This window comes from Pholcus phalangioides, unplaced genomic scaffold (genome assembly GCF_987345545.1).
Source record: "Pholcus phalangioides strain wild (caught in Gottingen) unplaced genomic scaffold, Ppha-v1.0 ptg000003l_1, whole genome shotgun sequence".
Taxonomy (NCBI): Eukaryota; Metazoa; Arthropoda; class Arachnida; order Araneae; family Pholcidae; genus Pholcus; species Pholcus phalangioides.
The window spans coordinates 42,476,192-42,502,311 of NW_028301596.1; the positions used below are offsets into that span (position 1 = coordinate 42,476,192).

Genomic DNA, 26,120 nt, shown 5'->3' on the forward strand with positions numbered 1-26,120 from the left:
TCTTCCATGTTAGAAATGAAAGTCGCAGATGCTTGTATTTTCGTGTTTATTTAACTATTGTGTTCAAGATCTGCCTGCTCTCTACAGAGAGACCCTCAGACTGGTTCGCATTGTCACGCCCTCTACTATATTTAAATTTTCCAAATATATCATTGTATGGATAAAAAAAATTCTAGATCCGTGAAGATTTTGGAAATTTGTTCGAAGTTGAAAAACCGCAGAAAACCCCATTTGAGCTGATAAACACTGTTTCGCATGTTATCAGTAATATACTATTTTGCTATTTTTGTTGCGATAAGTACTCCATCAAACCACTTTGTATCTTTTGCACTACCTGTTCTATCACATCGGCAAAATGTAATGTCTTCGGCATCATGTCAATGTCAATTTCTGTAGTATCATATACCTACAGTATTCTCTGTATTTTCGGCACCAACTATATATCATATTTTCATATTCTTTCTGTAATTCTGCTGCAATTCTTAACTCACTGCACTTGTATAGCGTTTTGCCCTGCATCATGTAACAGTTATATTTTGCGCTTCTTTATATCTTTGCATCTGCTTATTACATGCACAGTGCTTTTCTATATGTCACCATCGTATTTCGCAACCCCCCCCCCCCCGCACTGGCATAGCGTTTTTGTTCCGCATTTGCTTTTTAATTGTTGCATGCAGTATTATATACTACGGTAAAAGCCCGAAGACTGGTAAAGCCGAGGCGAGTTGGTAAAAGCCCGAAAAACGCTTCTAAACGTTTACAAATATATTTATATATATATATGTCTATAGTTTTTACGTGTATGCCTCTAGGGGCGGGACACGAGACATTTATGATACTGAACCACGAAAAATTGTGTTTATATACGTTAAAAGTTGTTGTTAAAACCACGAATGAGGTTTTTAAAAGTACTGAAAGTTTGAAATATATCAGATAATATATAAGTAATGCAGAAATATACACAAGGCATGCTCAAACCAGGAGATGGTTTGTGCTTGCACATTTGCACAAACCATGTCTTGTTAAAGTGGATCTATGGCCTGTATATTACTATAGCTATCGATACAAAACATTTCAACAGTGTGTTGTGGGCTCAAATTACGAGAAAAGTTTTTTGGAAATTATTCATTATATTCAAGGTCATTGCATTTTATTGGCGTTAAAACCGAGGAAAATTAAAATTGTCTATGTGAATCTGCTGGGACCAACATTTATCGACGCAGAGCCACCTTTAAGGGGTGTGGAAACAGGTGCTGCTGCTCTGGGGAACGCGTTCAAGAAGGCTTCGCACTCACAGTAATTGAAATGAGAAAAATTATTTATTCATACGTTTTTTAGTAATATTAAAAGACAAATGTTTATAGGCAATTTCCGTTGTTCATCTTTGAGCCAAATTATATGTATTTTCAGGGAGGAAGTCGGCATCCCAGAAAGACATAGCATTATTATTACAAAATGTGAAAGAAATATTTATACGAATATACAGATGTTTATACTCCGAGAAATATTTGTACAAATTAACTCAAAATAAGTAGCGTAAACACTAAATCGATAAAAATTTGAAATTTTTGAATATGTCTATAGTTTTGTGGGCCCAACTTCGAGGCCCGCTGGTGACATGCGTAGCTTTGTAAGCACCTGTCCAATGTAACCTCAGTTTTGTGTCTTCTTTCCCGCGGGTGATCTTTCGATGCTTAGTGCTCCGGCTCTTCCACCATGGCCCAAACCTTCTGGGTAACCAGCTTATATCTCTTATGGGGACAGATCGGAGGGTCATGATCGGTTTGTTATTGTTGTTTCACATGTTGAGAAATCGACCTGGTCCTCGCAATGAGAGTCCATCACGAAAACCACTGACTACCGTTGTTCCAGAAATTCCTGAAAGTAAGAATGAATAATACTTATTGAGAATCTGCGTTCCTTAAAATAATCCTTTTTTTTTTTTTTTTTTTGTTTCTTATTAATGGACCTTGTTTTGGAATGAAGAAAACGTCGGTCATCACTCACACATTCTAGATATTTGTGAGCCTCCTACACATCCCGAATCACTGCGGTCCTAACGCACGCCCGCTCGCTTCAGTTCATTAAGGCAAAGGCCCCGATTCAACGCCCCGACCAACGAGAAGGTAGCGAGACTTCGGACGATTTTAGACTAATGGCAACTCTTTATCGAACGAGATGGAGACTAGTTACAGAAAAAATCATTAAACAACATCGTCCGTAGACCTACTCATCGACTACGTCGGGGAAAATTCACGTCAACTAGTTTTAGCCTCGATTTCTGCCCCGGACAGTAAATCCCGAAACGGTATGGAGTCTTCGACTCGGGTCTCTATGAAGTTTCTTGCCCGGAAATGACTAAACGTTCATATATATATGAACCCGAACATGCATGGCCTACAAAAGCGACATGCTGTCATCTCATTTTCGCTCAGATTTGTGCTCGCGCACAAATATTTGAGAAGGGCTACTAGCTCCTGTCCGAACGGTGGGAAAACTTAGATCTGTAAATCTTCAACCGTTTGTAGGACCTTTCAGCCTGAGAGCTGCCAATAGTCCTCGCGGAAAACAAACGGTTTTCCGAGGGCATATTGACGCATTCATTTAAAGGAAGAATATTTTTTTCTTTTGTTTTTCTCTAGACTTCGATCTTACAGCAATTAGAGGACAATTTCTCTAAAGCAGGGATTACACTATACAATTTTGATAAAAGATATTTTACAAAACTTTGAAAAAACAACCGATAAGCCTTATTAGTTAGTATCCGATACGCTTATTGATCGAATTTTCGTTTTATAAATTATCTTTTATCAAACTTTTCTAGTGTAATCCTGGCCTGAGCCCGGATTCGAGTGATTCACATTTCTTATTGTGATCAGGCAAAAAAAACCCCAAAAGAAAATGATTCCATTCTTCTCGAATGCACCAGAGGTTTCAAATACTAATATGGCGTTTCTATTTATATCCGTTTTTCTGCTTCCTCAGACAAATTTCCATTGTTGGAGAATTTTAAATAAGTACTGTGTTGTAGGATCAAATCCAACAATAGAAAATAATTCAACAAAATTCGCTTCTGTAGTATTTCATACTTGAACTGGCAACAATGCAATACTACAGAAGGAAATTTTGTTGAATTATTGTGCATTGCTTGAATATTTGGACCTCCAACACACGGTTCTGATTCAATATTTTTTTCCGAATAAGACGTAATTAACGATTGTAATGATCGGGCCTATTTCCCTTCGTCCAAGTGTCTCGCGTCCAAATAGTTGCATCCAAACAGCCTCGTCTAAACTGCTGCGTCCAAACAGCCGCGTCCGAACGTCCTGCGCCGAACTCCATTTACCGAGCCCCCTAATGATTTTGCGGCTCGGTGCATCTGCACTCCTATCAAGAGTAGTATAAGTCCCGCCCTGCTCAAAATACGAAACTTGTTAATTGTCGAACTTGGTTAATTCGAAATCCAGAGTCACGGAGGAAAAAGTTCGAATTATCCACTTAATCTATCCTGGATCTGCAAAATGACTGCAGATTGTGCCACTAATCATTAACATTCACATCACATACAGTTTTCACATCAGAAACTGTTTCCCAAATTTTCAAAAAATTTTCAATTATAATAATAATTGATCCTACATTACTCCACTGATTTACGGAAACAGTTCATGATCATCCGTTATGAAAGTATTTCCGAAATTTTGCTTATCATTCTTATTCTATCAAGGCAATAAGAACTGACCGATACTTTCCATACTCTTAATGACGACGAAAAATACACATACAATCACAAGGCCCCACAACAAGCAAAATGCCCAACAGGGTGGCTGAGAAAAAAGATGCCCATAACAAATATGGATGTCACATGCTTCTAAAATGCAGCAACACAAAATTAAAACTGCAATTATAAAAACTGTTTGTACGTGGTCAGATTCATTGTATATTATACAATGAATTCAGATTTTGAATAGTACACCTTTATCTATAGGATGAAAAGCATAATCGGTATTAAGTAGTACACAGTCTCGATGCGCACTCCAGCTCAACAATGTTAAAATGGGTAATCATTAATTATCAAGAAAAAAGAGAAGAGGAAACAAATTTTTCAAACTTTTAATTACTCTTCAAAAGTTTGTTGTTTAATAATTTGATCGAGAAAAGCAAAGTCTGGCTTCTTGTAGAATTTTCCGAACTAAATTTTCACATTCAAAAATCATTTTTTCTCCTCCAGCTTCGAATTATCCGAAAATTCGAATTAACCATGTTTTGCTACACATGAACCAATTTACTCTCTGAGTTTCTTGAGTGTAAGTGAATATAAACGTCTGAGAAGTTTGACTAGATCACAATCTTATATATAACCTATGATATCTGCTAAACGCTTATTAAATACAAATTAGACTTTCTCCTAAAGTGATCCTAAAATTACACTCATACGAGAATAGTATTCAAGATTCCTATCCATCGCTGTTAGTTGCATTCGTATATACCGATTCTTATCTCGGAACGGCATCTCACGAGATAGTAATCATTTTTCTCAGAAGCACGAGCATGGAAATAGATGTGGAAAAAAATCCTGTTTATTTCTCCTGGAAAAACATCAAAAAAGACCCGACATCGGCGAAAATTTCGACAAGTATAGGTTTGAAGACTTTTTCTAAAAACTGAGGATATGAGACAGTTGATATTGCCAATCAAATGCAGTGTACAATGATATTGCATTGGATACGCGAAAGACGGCTTCGTTTTTACCCTCTTTGCAACAGAGTGGGAGCCATTTTCTGGTTTGGTGGTGGCTTCGTTTAAAGAAGTCGGAATAGTTACTGGGAGATATGGGAGAAAGATACACTTATTACTTACCCTTTAAGAGTATCGCTTGTATTATTTGGTCTGAAACTTTGTAGTGTTTTGCTATCAAGATACAGTAGTGTATACATGCTAAAACCATGGCTCGCGGCCTAAATGTGGCCCTCGGAGTCAACTGATGTGGCTGCGACCTAAAAAACATAATAAACCGTAAAAATGAATTAAGATACCTTGACACTTTGATAATTTGGAACTGCACCCCTAAACCATTCAAGTGACCCGCGGCATATTTACAGATTAACTTGAGTGACCAGTTGCAAGCAAAAAAACAGTGCCGTAAATAAACACGGATTACTTCGTAACACTTTCATGAATGAGTTTGTTTAATCTCACGCTAGAAAATACCAAGTAATAAATACCGGGATTTAAGGTTAATATTTTAGATAGTTCAACCCTTTCTCTAGAAAATTGTGATACAACAAATCCACTTTCTATAATATTTTTATTAAATTTATTTATTTATTTTATTTTGGGCCGAAGTACCACATGAATTGGGAGAACTTTGTCCCACATCAAATATTCCTATTTTAAAACACTAAAACATTCTTGGAGCAATGGAACCCACTGGTATTGAAGAAAAGGTAATCTCACATTGTCAGTACAAAAATACGCATCATTTATTCTTAGTTTGCACTGGTACCGGCACTTCCTCGTCAAAAAAATGAATAAATGTTAAAAAATCAATTAAAAAAAACAAACTAAGCAACACCAGTAGTGGGAAAAGGGGGTTACTGGAACAAAGGACTTAGTACAGTCAAGGCTAGGACCGGAAAAAGGCGCAAAAGGCGTTCGATGTACGCATGCGCGTCAGGTGCTTCTTGGGGGGGATTATTCATAGGGTCCTTGAACTTCGGGAATATATTCTACAGGACTTTTTTTCATACGAAAATTATAATTGATCCGTTATAAAAGAATACCCAATATGATGTTCTCAAGAAAATCGCACCTGTCCCCTACTTTCACTTTCGGAGAAGATCGTTATGCACCTGTTCACCCGGGGGACGTTCTCAAGAAGGTGCACCTTGCTCGACCTACTTTTACTTTCGATATTGAACACCTGTTAACCTGTGGGAATATGGGATATACTTTTTTTTCAAGGGGGACGTTCTCAGAAGATGCACCTTGCTCGACCTACTTTTGCTGGCCTTTCCTTTGGATATAGAACACCTGTTAACCTGTGGGAATATAGCATATACTTTTTTTCCAAGAAAACTTTCACCGCTGACAAAAAGCCACTTTTACTTTCGGTCCGAACACCTGCTAACGCACTAGCATTCTCATATTAAATCACTGCATTTTCTTCCGCAAGCGGATAACGCCAACTACCTATTTATACAGGTGCTACCCTCATTTTCAGTTGCTTCATCTGCTGCTCCTGAAGTAGTTCCACGTCTTCACGAACTCTCGTGTAAGTAAAAATTTAATATTTCTTATATTCTATTTTATTTTCGTTTTAAATAATTATAGATAGACGATAAAATATTTTTCATTATATTTTCAGTTATCTGCCATGGAAACAACATCCAGCAAGGATACTATGAACGCCGTAAAACGTGTTCAGAAGGAAGATGAGACCAACTCGATGAAACGTCCGAAAATAGCACCCAGCGAAGTGAGCATGTTTCCCGTATGTGATGGCGTACACCTATCGGTAGTCATCTTCAAAAATACTTTAAAAGTTCACTTACGAATGTTTGAATCTGGTGGAGATGGATCCCTTATCCCTACAAAGAAAGGGATATCGATGACGCCCTACGTATTTGAGACCTTACGGGAGATGATGTCGAATGAACCCCGAAAAGTATTCTTTTTTGTGGTATGCGAAGATCTGTTGGTGAAGTCAGACGGAGAAAAGGTGTTGCTTCAACCGATTTACAAAAAAGAAGACGGTACATTCAATACGGCTAAGAACTATATAACAATCTACCGCGATTGTTTCATGAAGTTAGCTGATCCGGCAGCGAAGTGCTCGTCGTATTTAAGACGTGTGAAGTGCATCGACTTCATGCAGGATTGCATGAAGAAAAACGGATCATTTTCAGAGACCGCGGATCCTGAAATTGCATATGCTGAAAAACTCAGTGACATGCTCGAGGAATGTATCAACGACATCTTCCAATGTGATGGATGTGATCTTGATGCCCCGGGTCAGAGTTCTCATGATTGTTTAAGCCAATCTTTTGACATACGACTCGTGCGATATTTCAACCGGGCGTTCGCTAAAATTAACATGAAGAGTATTGCTAGGGATTTGAATGTTCATCCGAACTTTTTAAACAAGTTAGATTTTGAAAACTTTATTTTACGCGTGAAGGACCTCTATTCACGTAAAGATCCCCTACCCTGTTGGATGCTATGAGGGAAATAGCCCCATCAACTTTCTCCCCCCCCCCCTTAGGTGAATAAAAACCCCATCCGCTTGATGAACTCTCCTCACTTGAAAGATGTCGGATCTTAACGAAGATTTTCTGGACTTTGGCATACCTCTTGACGAACTGAACGCGTTGTGCGACTTCTACGAAATCGAAGAACATTTTAGCGAAGTGCAACCAGACTTCTTCGATACACCGTCTTCTCCGAAAAAGCAGAAAGTTACTGTAAGTACTTTTGATATTATTACTTCAAATTTATTTTACAATTAATTCTAATTAGTATATATTATGTTTGGGTTTGAAGAAAGACTTGATTTTGAAATGTTTAAATTTTCCGGTTCAAATACAGGGATTTTTCTCTAATACTGGATTACACGTTACCCATATGGAAGACTGGTTGAACTCTAAACATTAGATCCAACCCAGTAACATTTTAACTTTCACAAATCAGAGTTCAAATAATAGGAAGAAAAAAAAATTTTCGTAGAATTTATGAAATTCTGTCATTGTGCATTTGAATCAAAATATTTTAATAGACAATGAATTCCCAAGTTTCTAGAACATTGCAAAGCATTGACGGTTACTATATTATGTATCCAACTGAGTATAAATTCTCTTATATTTTATTGAACAATAAATATTTATCAACACCGAAAAAAGGGTTTTATAATGGGGAGGGGGCTAGTTTGATTCAAAATAATCATACTTTGGTCACATGAGATCTGAAGTATTTGGGGGGATATCATTATATATAAATTGATTTTGTGTGTGTATATATTCTCTATGGAAATCTACAATTTTAGATCGATCGTCGTCAAATTTTGCATATGTACCAAATGGGACCCGACTTAAACAATAGGCTACTTTTGTCAGACCTGGGTAAATGGGTTAAAAACTGTCTGGCAACAAATGGGTTTTGGGTCTCAACAATTACTTTCAGAACGTTTACTTTGGTTACCGTGGTTCCCTAACAATACGTTTCAGATATGCCTTTATTAATGGTTTGTCACTTCTGTCAGTGTATGTATAATAGTTTATGCCTTTATAATGGTTTGCTACATTTTCAATACTCCCAGTAATGAGGCTTTTCGAATAGACGTTATAATCATCATCGCTTTGAGGACCTGGAAAATGGTGATCCTCATTGAAATCAGTGTTAAAATTGCTGATTTTACTATAGAAATGCAGAAATTTAGTGGGGTTTTTCACCACATAAATCATTTAAAAAATTGTATTGAATTCTCAAGTTTTGAAATATTGAGTCCGTTTAGAGATACGAAGCCCAAAAAAATTAAATACGAAGTAATTAGTCGGGACTATTTTCGAGTTGGATATTCATGCAATAACATTGCTTTCAACTTTTCATTTATATCTTCTCAAGCATGAAAATTAATGTCTCCGTTAATATTCAACTGCATAAATTCATATAGTTTAAGTTGTTTTTAAAATTAATTATGGACCCATAAAGTGCATCGAAGAAATTCCACAGCTTTAACCAAGCATTTGCGGAAGCTGAAATAGGCAGATGGATAACTTGAAGTTCAAAAAGAAGGGTCGAAATACCTAGCTCTCTTTAAGAAAGGAAAAAAAATATATATATACATTTCTACGTTTCTGAGTCATCATATTGGTTAACTTAGACACGGTTTGCATGTCCCTCAAAGAAAGAGGGAGATATCAAGTGATCCAAAAAGCTTCATTGAAGAAAACCCGGGCAACGTCGGGTATTATAGCTAGTATTTTATGAAGCGCAAAACTTTTCCGGATTGACGTTTGTTAGCGTTAGATTTTTCTACTCGTTTAATCAAATCTATTAGACATATTTTCAAAATTCGTATTTACCCATTAACGGAGAATAACAAAAATAATGAGGATACCACTTCAGCCATTTATTGACAAAGGAAAAAATTAAAATTTCGAATGACAAATTTCCATACCAACCGGCGTTAATGGGTTAAGAAACGAAGTAAAAGTTTTATAAAAAAGGACCGGTATTTTCTGGTAAACCAAGATCTGATCTTGGAGAATGAACTCCAATGTTTCCCTAAGAGTTTTCCTGTGAATATTACTTCAAAGTCGCTTATATACTCAGTGACTCAAATCGATATGCTATATGAGAGATGTGAACAACTTAAGAGTTACATTAATTGAGAACAGGTCAGAAATATTTTTTTCCCAGAAGAGAAAAAACTTAAAAACCATAAATCAAAATTCCACATTTTTATGCATATTAAACAGATAATAATTAACCATGTCTGCACAAGGCAACTTCAGTATGGATAGTGAATGATATGTCTGACATAAGAATCGATTGAGATAAAAATCACATAACGATAAAATTAATGTCTTTCTCCCATATCGTCAACCATGACCGTTTCTTTCATTATAGTGTTTGATGTTGCCATTTAATCTTATGGGTACCTGATGTTTACGTATTTTGTTTTTCCATAAGACAACTATTTTTATTTATATGAATAGTGTATTATTTCAGATAAAATGAATAGATTTTTTGTACCCACTTCGTCAGGTATTTTATCTGTTTGTATTATTATTTCTCAGACGTTGTTGCATTTCTACTTTCAGGATGCGCAATCGAACTCTCATGAACAAGATGGTTGCTTGCCAGACACATCGAAACAGACGGTAAGTAATCAAATTTATAGATTACTGAGGAAAAAACATAAACATATGAAAGGATTCGAGAATTTTATTATTATTTCTCAGACGTTGTTGCATTTCTGCTTTCAGGATGCGCAATCGAATTCTCATGAACAAGATGGTTGTTTGCCGGGCACATCGAAACAGACGGTAAGTAATCAAGTTTATAGATTACTGAGGGAAAAACTTAAACACATGAAAGGATTCGAGAATTTTATTATTATTTCTCAGACGTTGTTGCATTTCTGCTTTCAGGATGCGCAACCGAACTCTTGCAAGACTTGTGGTAAGGTGTTTAAAAGGTTACATGATTTACGTCGACATACAAGAATCCACTCAAAAGAAAAAATTTTTACTTGTAGAAAATGCAGCAGACGCTTTTCCCGAGGCGATAACAGACGAAATCACGAGCGGCAATGCTTTCATGGGGCGGGTGCTCCCCCAAACCAACAGGAAGATGCGTTGAACACTTTCACAGTTATAGTGATAGAACCAACTTCCGATAACGCATATGACCCCATTCTTTTCTTTAACGAGGTTCGAGTCGAAATACAAAACATCATACTCCGGGAAGTAGGTGTGAAAAAGGCTCTTAAATTTTATATTGTGCTGAACGTTCTCTTCTCAAGAAGAACAGAATCCAATGAAATTGAATTTATACAACCTTTTTTCCGCTCGAGAGTGGAACTCATACATTCTGAGGATGAACTCGGTGATAAGATAGATTCAGCTATCAAAAAAATTCTGTCTTCGCTCGACGAGTTTACAAGAATGGGCAGCGGGTGGGTCTTTGATAAGGTTTTAAAATTAGACCTGAATATAGCTGCCTACAACCCATTAGCAGCAGCTTCTTACTTACCCATACCTCCATCAATCGTGAACAGAAAAGCGATTATAAACATCTCAAACACGGATAATAAATGTTTTATTTGGAGTGTATTAGCAGCCCTTCACCCCCAAGACGAGAATCCGCAACGAGTATCAAAATATCTACAGTTCGAGCATGAGTTGAACATGGGTGGGATAGAGCTCCCAGTCAAAATAACCCAAATAAATCGCTTTGAAGAACAGAACCCACACATTTCTGTCAATGTCTATGGGTTAGCGGATAATGAAATCTTCACGATGAGGGTGACAGAGGCAACCCAACGTCTTCACCACGTTGACTTGCTATACATATGTAACGAAAATACCAGTCATTACAGTCTAATAAAAAACATGAGTAGGTTGTTATCCCCTCTAACTAAGCATAAAGGTGCTCGGTTCTATTGTCCTTACTGTCTACACAGGTTTTCTAGAGAAAATTTGTTGGTCGAACATAAAGAGTATTGCAAACCTCACGGTCTACAACGAATATGTATGCCTAATGAAGATGAAAAATGGCTTAGATTCACTCAGCACCAGTATCAGCTACGTGTTCCTTTCACGATTTACGCTGACTTTGAGTGTATCTTAGAGAAAATTTCTTGCTGTACTCCGAACCCAACACACTCATCCACTACCCACACAGAAAAACATGTACCAAGTGGTTTCAGTTATATTATAGTAGGCCCTGACACCACACTTTATAAACCCCCAGTGGTGTATAGAGGAGAAGATTGCGTGCAGGTATTCCTTCACATGCTGGTGAAGGAGAACGCTAGCATTCAAAACATTCTTAACACCGTGAAGCCCCTTAACATATCCCAAGAAGACGAGAAAAAATTTCAGGATGCTGTTGTATGTATGACGTGTGAGAAACCGTTGGGTGGTGATAGAGTTCGACACCATGACCACATATCGGGTGAGTTCGTTGCAGCGTTGCATAACGCGTGCAATTTACAGCTGAAATATTCTAACCATGTACCTGTAATAATACATAATTTGAGAGGGTATGACAGTCATCTAGTCATGCAGGCGGCAGGGCTCTTCAAAGATCAGGATATCTCAGTCATCCCTAATAATTTGGAGAAATACATTTCTTTCTCGATTGGGGATTTACGTTTCTTAGACTCATTTCAATTCCTACCGGCTTCTTTAGATAAGTTGGTTGGCAATCTTACCCGTTCAGATTTTCGATTGACTGACAGCATTTTCGAAGATGCTGACCTACTTGTGAGGAAAGGGGTGTACCCGTACGAGTACATCGACTCGTTCTCTCGATTTTCAGAGACTGAATTACCACCCCGCGAAGCTTTCTTCAGCAGTCTAACTGGAACCGATATAAGTGTGGATGATTACACTCATGCACAACTCGTATGGGAAAAATTCGGCATTCAACATCTCGGTGATTATCATGACCTTTACGTAAAATCAGACGTGCTTTTACTAGCAGACGTGTTCGAACGTTTCAGGAACCTTAGCATGAGCTATTACAAAATTGACCCTGCGCATATGTATACAGGCCCTGGTTTGGCTTTTTCGGCATGTCTGAGGATGACCGATATTAATTTGGAACTTCTCACAGACATAGACATGCATTTGTTTTTTGAATCCGGTATTAGAGGAGGTGTTTCTATGATCACCCATCGTTACGCTGAGGCTAACAGCCGATACAGCGAACAGTTTGAACCCAATCAACCGACCAAAGAAATAGTGTATTGGGATGCAAATAACCTTTATGGTTACGCTATGTCCCAATACCTACCATATTCAGGTTTCCGATGGTTGAGCACAGAGGAAATATCTAACATAGACATCGCAAACGTTCCCGAGGACTCTCCGAAAGGCTATGTCTTAGAAGTCGGGCTAGAATACCCCAAAGAACTTCACAATGACCATAACGATTATCCGCTAGCACCTGAAAACATGGTGATAACAGAAAAGTTGTTTTCAAACCATATGAAGAGCGTGTGGGGGAAAATTAACCCGGAGGGGAAACCGTCCGAATGCACAAAGCTAGTTCCCAATTTATACGACAAAGAAAACTATGTAGTACATTATCGCAACCTCCAACTCTACCTCACCCTCGGTCTCAAAATAAAATATATAAAAAGGGTTATAGAGTTCAATCAAAAACCGTGGCTGAAACCGTACATTGACTTTAATACCGAACGCCGTCAAGCAGCTTCGAACGATTTCGAAAAATCGTTCTTCAAACTGATGAACAATGCAGTATTCGGGAAAACCATGGAAAACCAGCGGAAGCATGTTAACGTAAAAATTGTGCATAAGGAGAAAAAAGCTAAAAAATTAATTGCATCCCCAGCCTTTGAAGCCTTCAGAATTTTTAGCAATGGATTGGTTGCCATAAAAATGAAAAGGTTAAAACTGAAATTAGTTCGTCCTATGTATGTGGGTTTCGTAGTTCTGGACGTGAGTAAAATCAAAATTTATGATTTTCACTATCGGTGGGTTAAATCACGGTTCGGAGAAAAAGCGCAACTTCTCTTCACCGACACAGATTCGTTAACGTATGCAATCGAAACCCAAAATCTACACCGCGTGATAAAATCCAACATGGACGAATTCGACACTTCCAATTTTCCTCCAAATCACACCCTTTACAACCCTCATAACAAAGCAGTGCTCGGGCTGATGAAGGACGAATGCCCCGGTGACCCCATTCTATCGTTTGTCGGTCTTCGTTCAAAAATGTACAGCATTGTTACGGCTAAGGAAAACAAGAAAACGGCCAAGGGAGTCAGCAAAACCGTTTCCTGCAATCAACTGCATCATGAGCTGTACAAGTCTTCGCTTTTCGATCAAGTGCGGTACAGACATACGATGGTAAAAATCACGAACACTAAGCACCAACTCCACACAACCATGGTACGAAAAGTAAGTCTTTGTCCCCTTGATGACAAACGCTATATATTAGATGATGGGGTTTCAACATTAGCTTATGGACACCACGCGATTAATCCCCACGGAGAAGAAGAAAGTTGATGTAACCAACAGAAAAATAAATGCTTATTGTACATGTTTCTAAACGATTGTGTGTGTGTGTTTTTTTTTTTTTAACAACAGGAGACACAATTCAGAGAAGAAAATCTTTATTTCCAGTACGTTTTTTACAACTCAAGCCATCTTTTCATATATTTTTTATTTCTTATGTAATAATGCGGTAAACTTATCTCGTATAAACCTTGAAGAAACTCTTTCTCACCCGGAACAGGTTTCTTTTTTTGAATGCTCACGACACTGGATAACAGTTCGGAAATATTTGTATTATCTATCTCCACCCCTTTATACACAAGCTGACCGCTCGGTGACCATTTGATAACATTTGGGTAATCTTTAAGGTGACTTATAATTTTTCCCGATATTTCACGGTGAGATTTCGGTAAATTTAACAATATATCAGATGTTGCACTTTTCTTCAACGGCGGTTTACTGAGATCGCGCATTTTAGGTTCTTCTTCTTCTTCATCGAAACGGTCGAGTGGCGAATTGTTTCCTAAGGCAGTATTCCTCTTGTTCAAAATCTGTTGATAAAACTTTATTTTAACCTCGTTCGGTAATTCACTGTTCAGTATCTTCGCCATTTCAGTATCTAGTTCCGTAAGCTGCGGCTCTTTAATAACATGGCGGTTCATTCTATCTTCTGGAACAAGTACCATAACTTTTTTAGCGAATTCCATGTCCTATCAGACTTGAAATCAAACCGATTGCAGCGGGTAAAAGAACTTGAAGGAAACCACCTTTTTGTATGAGGATCTTTCTCTTTTTATAAAGAGGTGTTTTCCTCTTTGCTAACGTACGGAGCAAACCTTTATACTTTTGAAGTTTAGCTTTTTGGAGGGTGGATATTGGGATATTACCATGCAGTAAATTCAATGCACATTCACAAACGGTTTTGATGTCAGAATTTGGTAACCGCTTCAATAATTCTTTACGTTGTCTTTGAGGACATCCGCTTAACAATCTCAGCACTTGTTGCTTCCTCGCGGACATATCGTTGAATAAATAGTGTCGCTGACGTACCCAGTCTTTTAACGTCTCGGTTGATAGACATACTGCGTTTGCGTGGGTAACACGTTGGTGCGTAAACGCATTTTTTCATCCGTTTCTTGCCTAAGATCGATCGATAAATATGAATACGGAGATTTCGTTGCATCTGCGTAACTTTCTTCGAAAAAATTTAATTTCGTAGGATACAACTGTCTCCCCAAATGGGTGATTTGGTTCAAATCCCTCCGGTTTTTAAACAGGAAAATATAATGCGCGTTTAGCGTTATTTCCCGCAGTTTCTTATGAAAGAAATTCTGAGTTACAAAGATAACCGATAAATTTCGATGGTGGCTATACTTAGTAAATAGCTTAACCATTTTCTCTTCTCCCGATAACTCTGACATAAAATCATCGAAAATCAGTAAGGCATTGGAGACTCCCTCGAAATTACAATCGTCTCGGAATTCAACATCTCTAATTTCCTCGTGCAGTGGCTGAGATTCTCCGTAAAACCATATCACGCGTTTCGGTAAAGGTTTGATAAGCCTTTCACGATGTTCGAGCAGACCCTTTAAAAAATATGTTTTCCCGCTACCGCTTGCACCTGCACAGACGGCAGTGAATGGATGGTGTAACGTTAACGGTTCCATCGTGAAAAATGATGAGACATGAGTTGTGCAAATCAATTTTATTAAAAAGAAAAGTATTTTCTTACAAAGTTAAACACACGTAAATCGTTGTTCACATTGAAGCGAGATACAATAGAATTCATACTTTCACCCATACATTTACAGTACACGTAATAAATAACATAATAGCCACAAACTTGGGTATCAGCTGACTGCAGCGCCACGTCATTGTAGGTGAGTCGTTGATATCTTCTCAGAAATTTCGTGATATTACCTTTCTGAAAGTTTGAAGGATGTCTTCCGAATGAGTCAAAAAACTCCGCGGTCAAATTGTCATGAAGATATATAGCCAACCAATGTGTTCCAGACTCTGCACTGGTATCTGTGTTAACGATCAGAGCTGTAGGATAATTTCGTATTCTCGAAGGCAACGCGTCACTAGCGTAAACGTTCCTGAAAACTTTTTTCGTTTTCGGGTCTCTGCGGAGTGCTCGACGAATCTGTTCGGAATCCATCAGCCAGAGAAATCGCACAATACACTTCTCGATTTTGTTATCTCTATAAGGTTCTGAAACTCACCATATATGATTACCGAGATGGTTTTAGGTAGTGCTTTCGCAAACTTTAGTTCCACACGTAGATTACTATGTTTCACCAAGTGTAAGTGTCCGCAGTCGCTCTGGTCGGGGAGTAGGGAGAAACAAAATAGAGTGTAACCACTATGAAATTCTTCTCTGGTTATGTCTATGCCACGATCTTCCTCGACTCGAAACAGGTTATTGTAGGCTCTTACGGTGTTTCCGGTCTCAAAGTTAGGCTCTAGGGGTTTGTGGGGGACTGGTCGACCATCAACATATACGGAGACGAAGTTGAGATCGTAATGCTTGAAATCGAACGGGTTGCTTCTAAATGTACCGTTGAAAGATTCATTGTCAACTAGGCCGATGATAACTCGTTGAGGCATTGCACCCAGATACACATTGTCTTGGACGAATGACATGCTTCCCTGTGCCACAGAGTAAACCTTACAAAGTACTCTATTGATAGGGTATTTCGCAGTGGTCTTCTCCAATGCTTTAGCATGCCCGATGGCAACAGCTGGGTTAACTCTCACCTTCCTTACAAAGAGGCTGGCATGATCTATGTGCACGTTATAATCAGCTGTCGAGGATATTAGAAAAAACGATGGCTTCGAACGCACTAATCTAAGTTTAACATCTACCAAGTTGAGTAACAGTCTTTGTTGAAAAAAAAGTGAACAGTGTACTCTTCCCAATAGGTCGTAAGATCTGCTGTTTGCAATGTGTTTTGACCGCTCTTTCATACCTTCGTTATTTTCGTGGTCGGCCATGGAACCTGCAGTGTCCTTGTGGAAACCTTCCATAGTGAGGGGACCCATCTTCGCATCTCGACCATAGTTCAGCAAAGTTTCGATATAGGCTCTGTAAGGGTAGGTGTGAGACGAATTCGTGATATTCCTACCATTGAGAGAGACGTCCACTTGGGAGAAGAGGGAATGTAGCGGTAGATTCGCAGGAGAAACTAGGTCGGTATCAAGAAGTGGTTTACCGTCCTTCTTTGTGACCCTCAACTTGACGTGTAGTTGTGTGGAAGATAGGTCTATGTAATCTTCGGTGCTACCTGTAATGTTGAACTCAATCGGACCGTCTTTAATACTGGAAAGTGGGAGAAATTCAATCCATTCTCCACCTTCTATGGCGGTTTGAGTAGGGGGTAAAGCGAACAAATCTACTTCGCTTTTGAGACACTCGGGTGAGTTTGTCATGATGAGAGCCATCTTCTCAATCGAAAATATCGGGTGCTGTTGCCTTCCTAGCTTTCTTACGAATGACGTTTTTTCTCGCTAAGCGTTTCCTTTTATGTCCTCCGAGCATTGTTTTAACTTTCGTAGAAGCTTTATCACTCAGCAAGCGACCAGCCTCTTTTGCTCTTTCCACCGCAGCTGTTTTCAAATCTCTACCTTGTACGACGTCATTGGCAAAATCTACACCTGACCTGAGAACCTGACGGCCAAGAGCCTTCGCTCCTTTTTTGAACAAAGGCATAGCCGATCGGAAAAGGGAGCTGAATATTGAACCGAAACCGTAACCCCGTTGCAGTGGTATACCCTGATAATATCCAAGACCTTGACCCGCTTGGTTGACGTAATAATCAGTTACGCTATCTATACAACAGCGATACGGGTGGTAAGACATCATAAATGTTTCAGTCGGAAGTGGAGTTTAACTATCACCTTCCCACGTTCAAATGACACGAGATGACCTGTGTGCGTCCTTATATGAATGTGAACTGTTTCAAAACTCCTTCGGGCTAGAGGGATGTAGTGACCCCTCTCGAAGGCTGCGTTGACGATGTCGCCATCGTGTCCTTCGGTTTTTACGATTCTTAATAACGGGGCAAAGGTGTTGCCGACAATCTGCGGTTCGACTATATCACAATAAACGTACAACAGATGAAAGTCTAGTTTCGGATCAGCCGTGAAAGGCCCCTCTATCATCATTCCTTTTATCTCACCGGGTTCAAAACCTAGATTCTCTGCTATTCCTGTATGTAGAATTAACTTAGCACCTTTCCTCGTAGCCACCTTCACTTTTTTCGTGGTTTTGTTGAAAATCAAATCAATATCTTCCTTTCTAAAATTTCTCGTCATCACCTTAATCAGGTCTGTGGTACTCTCGTAGAAACCACAAGGGATGACACCTTTTTTTATCACTCCATCTCCAGAATTAAATTCAAAGCTGTTAGACCGTTCCGTTATGTTGTGGAAAGAATGGGGAAATATCAGCTCTGATAGAGCTACTTCCATATCCGAATCAAACTCTAACGCGCTGGGGAGTTTTGTGACGAAGTTGGAAAGGGTGTTATCAGGAAAGAAATTCATGCTCGAATCGCTTGGGAGCGTTAAGTAGAACGAAGCCATCTTGTTGAAATGAGTAAAGATGGATTGAGTCGCTGTATTTATATCCATGATATAAACTTTTCTGGATAATGCATCCACTTTACGAGTAGCTCTGTTTTACCTTGCCTCTTCCTTTTTCTTAGAATTTTTTCTATAGGAAAGGTGTCTTCTAGTGTGGTCTTCGTCATTTCATGTTCGTAAAATGTCCCTTTAATTTTTTCACCCATCAAATCTTTTAGTCTGTAGACGGGTATCTCCCTCGGTATGTATTCATCCACCACGAAAACTTCATGTGTAAAATTAGACTCGTATCCCTTTTCAAAAGGGTGTTTCGTACGAGAAATACGAACCTGGTCACCGATAAAAAACCTTTGTTTTACTTTTTTAACCTTTTTCTTCCCATAGAGGTTGCCCCACACCCTCTTTTCGTTTTCTTTATTAACTTCGGTAGGACTCATCATTATACTCCTGTGAAACTTATTATTATACCCAAAAACCAGATCTTGTAACACGTCTATGTATCTATGCGTGTTATTTTCTGTGAAGTATCGCCACATCCTCGATTTCAGCGTTTTATTGAACCTTTCTGCTATCGCAGCCTTTGTGACGTCATCCTCTGTCGTAAAGAACTTGACCCCTTTTTCCTTCAGAAACTTTTGGAAGACCTTATTCTTGAATTCGGTGCCTTTATCCGTTTGCAGAACATGTGGTTGCCTTTCGACAAATATTTGATCAAACGCTTTCACCACGCTCCGCCCCGTTTTGTCTTTGAGCGGGATGGCCCAAGCATATTTAGACAACACATCAATACACGTTAAGATATACTGATAACCGTCGTTGTATTTTACCAGGTTTCTCATGTCAACTAAATCAGCCTGGAATTGTTGATTCATTGCACCAACTATAATACGGTTCCTGGGGAACTTTTTTCTTCTTTCACGATGGAGTGTGTAAGATTTTTCCCCTTCTAACCACTTTCTTATTTTTGTTCGAGAAAATTCCCCTTTTAGAGCTCGATATAATGGTTCGACACCACCATAACTACCCTCACTCTTCGGATTTCGGTATACATCTTCCATTTTTTTTTTTTAATCGGAGTGAAAGTGGAACACGGGTTCATTCCTCTTTTATAATGGGGGGGGGGATAAAACCGGGACCTCCTGACGCGCATGCGTACATCGAACGCCTTTTGCGCCTTTTTCCGGTCCTAGCCTTGACTGTACTAAGTCTTTTGTTCCAGTAACCCCCTTTTCCCACTACTAACACCAGTTTTATACATAGATACGGTACTTAAGTATAACCTTTGTATATCCGTCTTTTATAAGTTCGGAAACAACTTTCAATTCTTGGCTATACAATACAATATTTACAGAAAAAATTCCTTTTTTTTTTAATAACTTTGAAGGCACTTGTGCGATATCAGATCATTTGTAGGAAAAGGTATCTTTTTCTTTCTACTGGCCACTTCCAAGCCTTTTTTGGTAGGTTCCATGCAATCCCCCAATAGTGCCAGTTTCTGCTAAACTCATAACCAGTCCTGGAAAGTATTTTTCTTTCCTAGATCACTTTGATCATTTTTTTCGCACCACTGTCATTTTCTGCACACGAGAGCTAATTAGACCTACAATTTATTGCCGAATCTGAACGGCAGTCTTTTTTTTAATACTCATCGAGATGTTGGTGCGCTAACCTCCTTGATGGGGAACCCCGCCCCCCCCCCTACGGTAGTAATTTTTTTCTGTGGGCGTATCGTCGTTTCTGTTGTAGCCCTGTGTCAGGAAAGTTTCTGACAAGGACGAACCGGGTATCGAACTCACGACACCTCTAAACATCCTTTGGTACTTCAGGCGAGTATCTTATCGACGAGGGTTACCGCGCCCTTTTCTTTCCAAGCAAGAACTACAATATTTGCTTCTTCTAAAGTACCATTTAGAGATTGGGTTTGCACAATAAAACATGTACTAGATACCCCCTTGCGCAAACGAAAATTTGACAACAACAAAACACGTGTATTTGACAACGTTATGAAAACAGTACTGCTGCAACCTAGAGGCGAATTAAAGGTGGGCTTGCCTAACTAGTGCTAAGGCCTGGCGGAATCGCTGGATGCTATTCGAACCTGAAGCAATCGGCTTGTAGCACACGCGGTTCACCCATTTTTATCGTTTTGGGCCAAATTTATACCCTCAGGGTAAAAGTAGCCGTGTTTGCATTACACTTGGTGCTTGCCTGTCAGAAACCGTCGGTTTCGTGTTCGACAATCATAATGCTGTGCGGTTAGTGTTTGACAATCATAATACTGCGCGGTTAGTGTTTGACAATCATAATACTGTGCAGTTAGAGTTTCCCGATCAGAATACCATTATTTATTGATCTTAATTGGTTTATGTAAATATGGTTTTACTAATTTATTTCATTTATTTTTATCAGTCCCATGAATTTGTTGTAACGTTTCACTGGCCGAACTAAACATTTTTCGGCTTATCGGAATGCTTGTTAATCAGAACACCATATTCTTTTGCTATTAAGATAAACCAACTGTGAAAAAAAAAAATCATTTTTCGCATCAACTTTCGACATAAACCACGATTCAATAAGTCTCAAATTCATCGGTGATTCCATTCCACCCATTCAAACCCCCCATAAATAATTAATCAAAGGACTGCTAGCCCTAAAAGTAAATTGCTATCCATACATCTCCTATAACATACCTTTGAAGAAATTGACGGATATTTCGCTCTAGTAAAATATCCATCAAAAACACTCAATTCAGCCGCACAACATATTTTCAAATACATAAAATATTACTTCACAAGACAGAGAGAGAGTTGGAAAAAAATAAAATATAAAAAATTCCCTACTCCCGTTTCTTGATTTGGAAACTAACATTAAAAGGGCGTCTAAATTATATATATTTGGCATCGAGACGAAGTAAAGGGGGAAAGAGAAAGTTGAAAAAAAAAACGGGGGTTTCTAATTTCAATTAACGGGCACTTTGCAATCAAATTTCATTTTTCAATGAAGAGGGAAAAAAAACTTTTTTTTTTTGAATTAGAAAGAACTTTGGTTCTAGAGATATAGAGAGCAAAAAAAAATTAATTAAAACTCGCAGCTGTCGTGAGAAAAGATCTCTTTTTTACTCTCCTTTTTCCTCTCTCTCTCTCTGTAAGTAGTATAGGAACATATATAGAGATAAGGTCCCACTCAATGTCTTATTGGCTGATAGAAGGGAACAACACACACTGAAGCCGCTCTGGTTCGAAGTCTAATTAGATCTCTAAGTAGATACCAAAAAGACTTTTAGATGGAAGAGAGAGAGAGAGAGAGAGACTCGTATATTCACTCTTCCCATCTCGCTCTCTCTCTCTCTCTTTCTCTCATACTGTCCTAACCAACATTGCTGAACTTAATTAGAAACGTTGGCAGATTCCAGTTCTTTTTGCAACCGATAAGCTTTTCCCTCTCCTTCCTATTTTTTGATGCATATTCTGTGACAGAGATAATGTTTTATTTATTTCCTCACGTTCCCTCTCTCTACATCTCTGTGTCAATTCAACTTTATAATTTCGGAATTAATTGGTATCTTTTTTTGAAATTTCGTAATGGATTTCTTCCCCCCCCCCCCCCAATTTCCGAGCTCTTGAACCAGACTTGGAAAAAGAGGTTTCTTCATTGAGAGAGTAAGGAAGAGATTCACAATACCAAAATTCGGGTATCTGTCACTGTAACTTTTGATGTGGAAATTAGCGTAAGTAGCTGGCATGCTGCCTTCGGACCTTCGTGTACATCAGTGTTCCCCCCAAAGTGGTCAATATCGCCCCCCTGGTGGGCGATGGAATGGTTCAGAGGGGGCGATAGAAGCTAAGGACTTAACATAGGATCCTATGGGTTCACTTGAGTGGGAGAGGGCGATGAGAGAAAGATGAAGGGGGCGATGGAACAAAAAGTTTGGGAAATTATGGTGTACTACAGGCATCTTCAACGCGTTGCTCCTTGAAGCACCTATAGTGCTCGATGCTCGTGTCTGATTTCGTGCTCGTGAGCACTTGATCAACGTCTCAAATAAACTCCTTGTACAAACTGCGCTGAAGAATTGAAATTATCCTGGTCAGGGTACTACATCATAGGTGCATAACCTTGACTTAGACCAGCGGTTCCCAAAGGGGGGGGCTGGACCCTTAGGAATCCACGGAATTGTAGAATAATAAAAAAAAATAAATGCCAAGTTGAAAACAAAATGATACAAATAAATTGCTTAAAAAGAAAAGTTTTATTTAAATTTACATGCAAACGCATCCCGCACAAGCACAACGTTGGTAGACTGCAGTAGTAATATTGTTATGATTGGACAAAAATTATACTTATGATGACATCTCTCTTACATTGCATCATATTTACTGGTACTGGATATAATGTCTTCCATTATTGGAGAACGTTTACGCTGAAATATGGCCGTAGTTTTTGCTAGCTCTCCGAGACCGTCCATCCCTATGAGAAAGAGCGCAAACCATCCCAAGATGGTCTCTCTGGGCGGCCAGCAGTCATGTCTGTCGGTTTGTAGTTTCTTCTGCTATAAATGGGGTTCCATGGTAGACACCAAAATTTCTGGGGGGAGGGTCCACGACTAAAACTATTTGGGAACTGCTGCGTTAGAGATTACATATATCCACACAGCACACTGGTTTGTTTTTTTTTTCCTCAGAAGTTTTCCAGGAAAATGTTCACGAGGTGTATGTGCAGTTCGATTGTAGTTGGCATAAGATAGCGATATTTTTGAATATTTCTAACCGTAATAACCTTATCATTTTGAGAGAGAAAAAATCTCACCACAGCGACTTATGACGGGACAAAAATATCGCCCTTAAAAAAGAGGTGACCACATCTGACAGAGTTACTATTGAAGAGTTTAAAAAGAACGTAATTATTTTTTTGACCGTAAAAGAGGGGTGACCGCATCTGAGAGGTGACGGTTAAGAGGGTTTTTCCTGTATTATATAAATCACTTTTATACGCTTCCTGATCAGATGCGCTCGAAAAACAACATACACCGTATACTCAGTCTTTTGGGTTCCACTACGCTGACAACCTGGTCACAATTAGACGAAGGCCACGGACCTTCTTTTGAGAGAGAAGAAATCGGTGAAAACAATAATTTCTTTCTCCTTCAAGCTCAAGGGACCACTGAGACCTTTTTAAGGATCCCCAAGGAGTCCGCGGACCGCTGGTTAAGAACCCTTTTGTATACAAAAAGAAATATTCCCGAAACGAAATCATAAGGAATACCTCGGAAAACTATTAAACAAGTTAATAAAAGGAGTAAAAAACATAGCGGGAAGGTTCAGTTTTATGGAGTTTCATTTACTTGATAGAGGCGAAAAACAGTTTAGTGTTTCGCTTTATGTTTTTTCCTCTTAAGGACAAGAAGAAACTTAAAGCTTTTTAATCCGAAACATTCACTTTTCCGTGCTAAATCCTCATAAAACTCCACAAAACGTGGGAAAAGAGTATTAAAATTTCCGTTTTCAGCATATTGTCCTCCATGCCTACCTTCATCCACGTTCTTGGCGCATGCGTGTATCTACAAACAAACAAATTCGTCAAGATGCTAAATTTTTAAGAAGTTCTCGTAACGCGATGATGCTGCTGCTGTACAAAAACTACAAAAAAAAAGACAACAACTTGCCAGAATATATAAGTAAAGAAAGAGAAGAGAGAGAAATGCAGTTTTCTATTTCCTGCTGTTTCATTGCTTAAATGTGATATACTAAGCCTAATGGTGTAAGAAAAAGGATGAGGGCAGGAGAGAGAGAAATAGAGAGCTACTTGAATGTGCAAGAAGCAGTTGAATTTCGCTTATCGGATGGCGGCGGTGGTGGGTTCCTTCCTGAGGTGTTCTTCAAAAATCTGACGAACATCACACGCTTCATGATCTCTTACGTGGTCCTGGCGGCAACATACAAAGGTAAGAGAGTGTAAAAGACGATTTGGGGGGTAGGCGGGGCTGGTAGAAGTCTCTAGTGTTCCGTGCGAAAGTGCCATAACAGAGCACACGATCACTACCGCCATCTGGGCATTATTCGCATCCATCACTTTTATGCGCTCTAGCTACGCGAGAAGAACGGATAATGTCCTATTTCTTTCATTATTATTATTTTCTTTTATTTTTTTCCATTGCGCGCTCCATTTTCCTCATTCTTCCAGTTTACTGAGACCCCCCCCCCCCCCTATTGCAGCAGGATTAGAAGAAAACGATAAAGTCCATCTACTATTCCGGGACGTCCTATTCTTCTGCTGCTGCTGCGGATTCGAGAACCACCGATTGTTATATTTTGCTATCGAGATTTCTAAGTAGCGGAAGAAAACACACTTCTTATACATCTTCTCGTCCTGGGAAAATAAAGTGTTTAAGAAAAGAATTCCTGTGTGCCGCGTTTATATTTCTTCAAGGGCGTGCGAAACGGGAGCATCGTCCTGGATTGGATCGTTTGTTTCTGGACAGGGAATCATGGCAAATGTTCAATGTCTTAAAGGGATAGCAATCACCCAGAAGAAAGATTCGTATAGAATCGTTCCCGTATGTGAAATAAGCCTTTGGTTATTTCATTTTTATCTTGGAGACGGTTGGAGTTCTTCTGCGACAGGGGTTTTTAATGTTTTTGAGCCGCGATCCAAAACTGCGCCAAACTCGCAAAGGAAAAAAAACCCATGCAGCGGGTTGCTGCTAATTGAAAATGAGCTGAAGTATCCAATCCCATTAGAAGCCAAGTTCAGTTATTTTCTTTCACGATTGGTTCCGTTTCTTCTTCATGTACAGTGATGTTAACCTTGTTATTACGTGTTACCTTCGCCCGCCCTAGTATTGTCTTGATCCTTTCTTCTTTAATTTATATTTTTCTTTCATTCAAAATTGGAATCCATTCACCCAGGTTCGAATAAATATTGCAGGATCAAGACAAGGGGTTTAGCAATCCATAAGATGAAAGAAAACAACACAACACTTTCATGAGCAAGTAAATCAGAGTCAAATTTTAAGGAAAAGAAGATATTTAATTTTTAACAATAGAAAATAATGGTGTAGGTAGCTACCTTTTAACAATTAAAAAGGTTATACAGATAAATGCAAACATCTACCAAATGAAGGTTAGATTTTCCGAGACAAAAAAAAAAAACAACATCGCTTTACAATGATTTAAATAAAAAAAACTTACATATTATCGTTCTGTCTATTTATGCAAACTACGGTTGAAGCTCGAAAAGGTGAGCATGGAGGTTTGTCCATAATGAAGACGGAATTTATTTTCCCGCATATTCTGCAGGTCACTGGCGGCTAGGAATCCTTCCTGTTGTTAGGAACACCTTTCCAGAGCAGGTTCGTAGGAGCACTCCTGTTGTTAAGAGCACCTCTCAGGAACAGGTTGGTAGGGGCACTCACCGACTGGCTACTATCGCTAGCTGGCTACTATCGGCCTTTTGGAAGGCGAAGCCGTTCTTTTTTCCTCTATCATAGTAATTGCTGGAATGACCATTGATCCAGACCCTCCATCCATATGATTTCTGCTCTTTCGTGCCATCGTTATTTATCACATAGCGGTAGACGCACGCGATTTACTCGAGAACACAGGAACGTGAATGTTACATTTCGGGTAGCGTAATTATTTTCAACGAGGCACATAGTAAATTCAAATCACCAGCGAGCGAACATATATAACTCGCGCAAGCTTCAATTACAAGCGAGAGCAAAAAACTCTCCTCCGACAGTAGCGTAGAATTCTCGAAACCTTGGTAGAAATCATCTCCCGAGACTGC

General features: G+C 38.9%; 1 protein-coding gene and 1 long non-coding RNA gene across 2 annotated transcripts; one reads left to right on the forward strand and one right to left on the reverse strand.

Annotated features, from left to right (window-relative positions):
* Nucleotides 1–1,302: 1,302 nt before the first annotated feature.
* LOC149088630 (uncharacterized) lies at nucleotides 1,303–26,120 on the reverse strand. Its single transcript, XR_016195412.1, has 3 exons — nucleotides 25,523–26,120; nucleotides 4,858–4,994; nucleotides 1,303–1,878 (listed from the first exon to the last, which is right to left on the reverse strand). It is a non-coding gene; the product is annotated as an uncharacterized LOC149088630 (long non-coding RNA).
* LOC149088631 (uncharacterized) lies at nucleotides 7,263–13,813 on the forward strand. Its single transcript, XM_089248281.1, has 4 exons — nucleotides 7,263–7,460; nucleotides 9,819–9,878; nucleotides 9,984–10,043; nucleotides 10,149–13,813. The coding sequence occupies exons 1-4, from the start codon at nucleotides 7,308–7,310 to the stop codon at nucleotides 13,758–13,760; spliced, it is 3,885 nt and encodes a 1,294-aa protein (XP_089104407.1). The 5' UTR covers nucleotides 7,263–7,307; the 3' UTR covers nucleotides 13,761–13,813.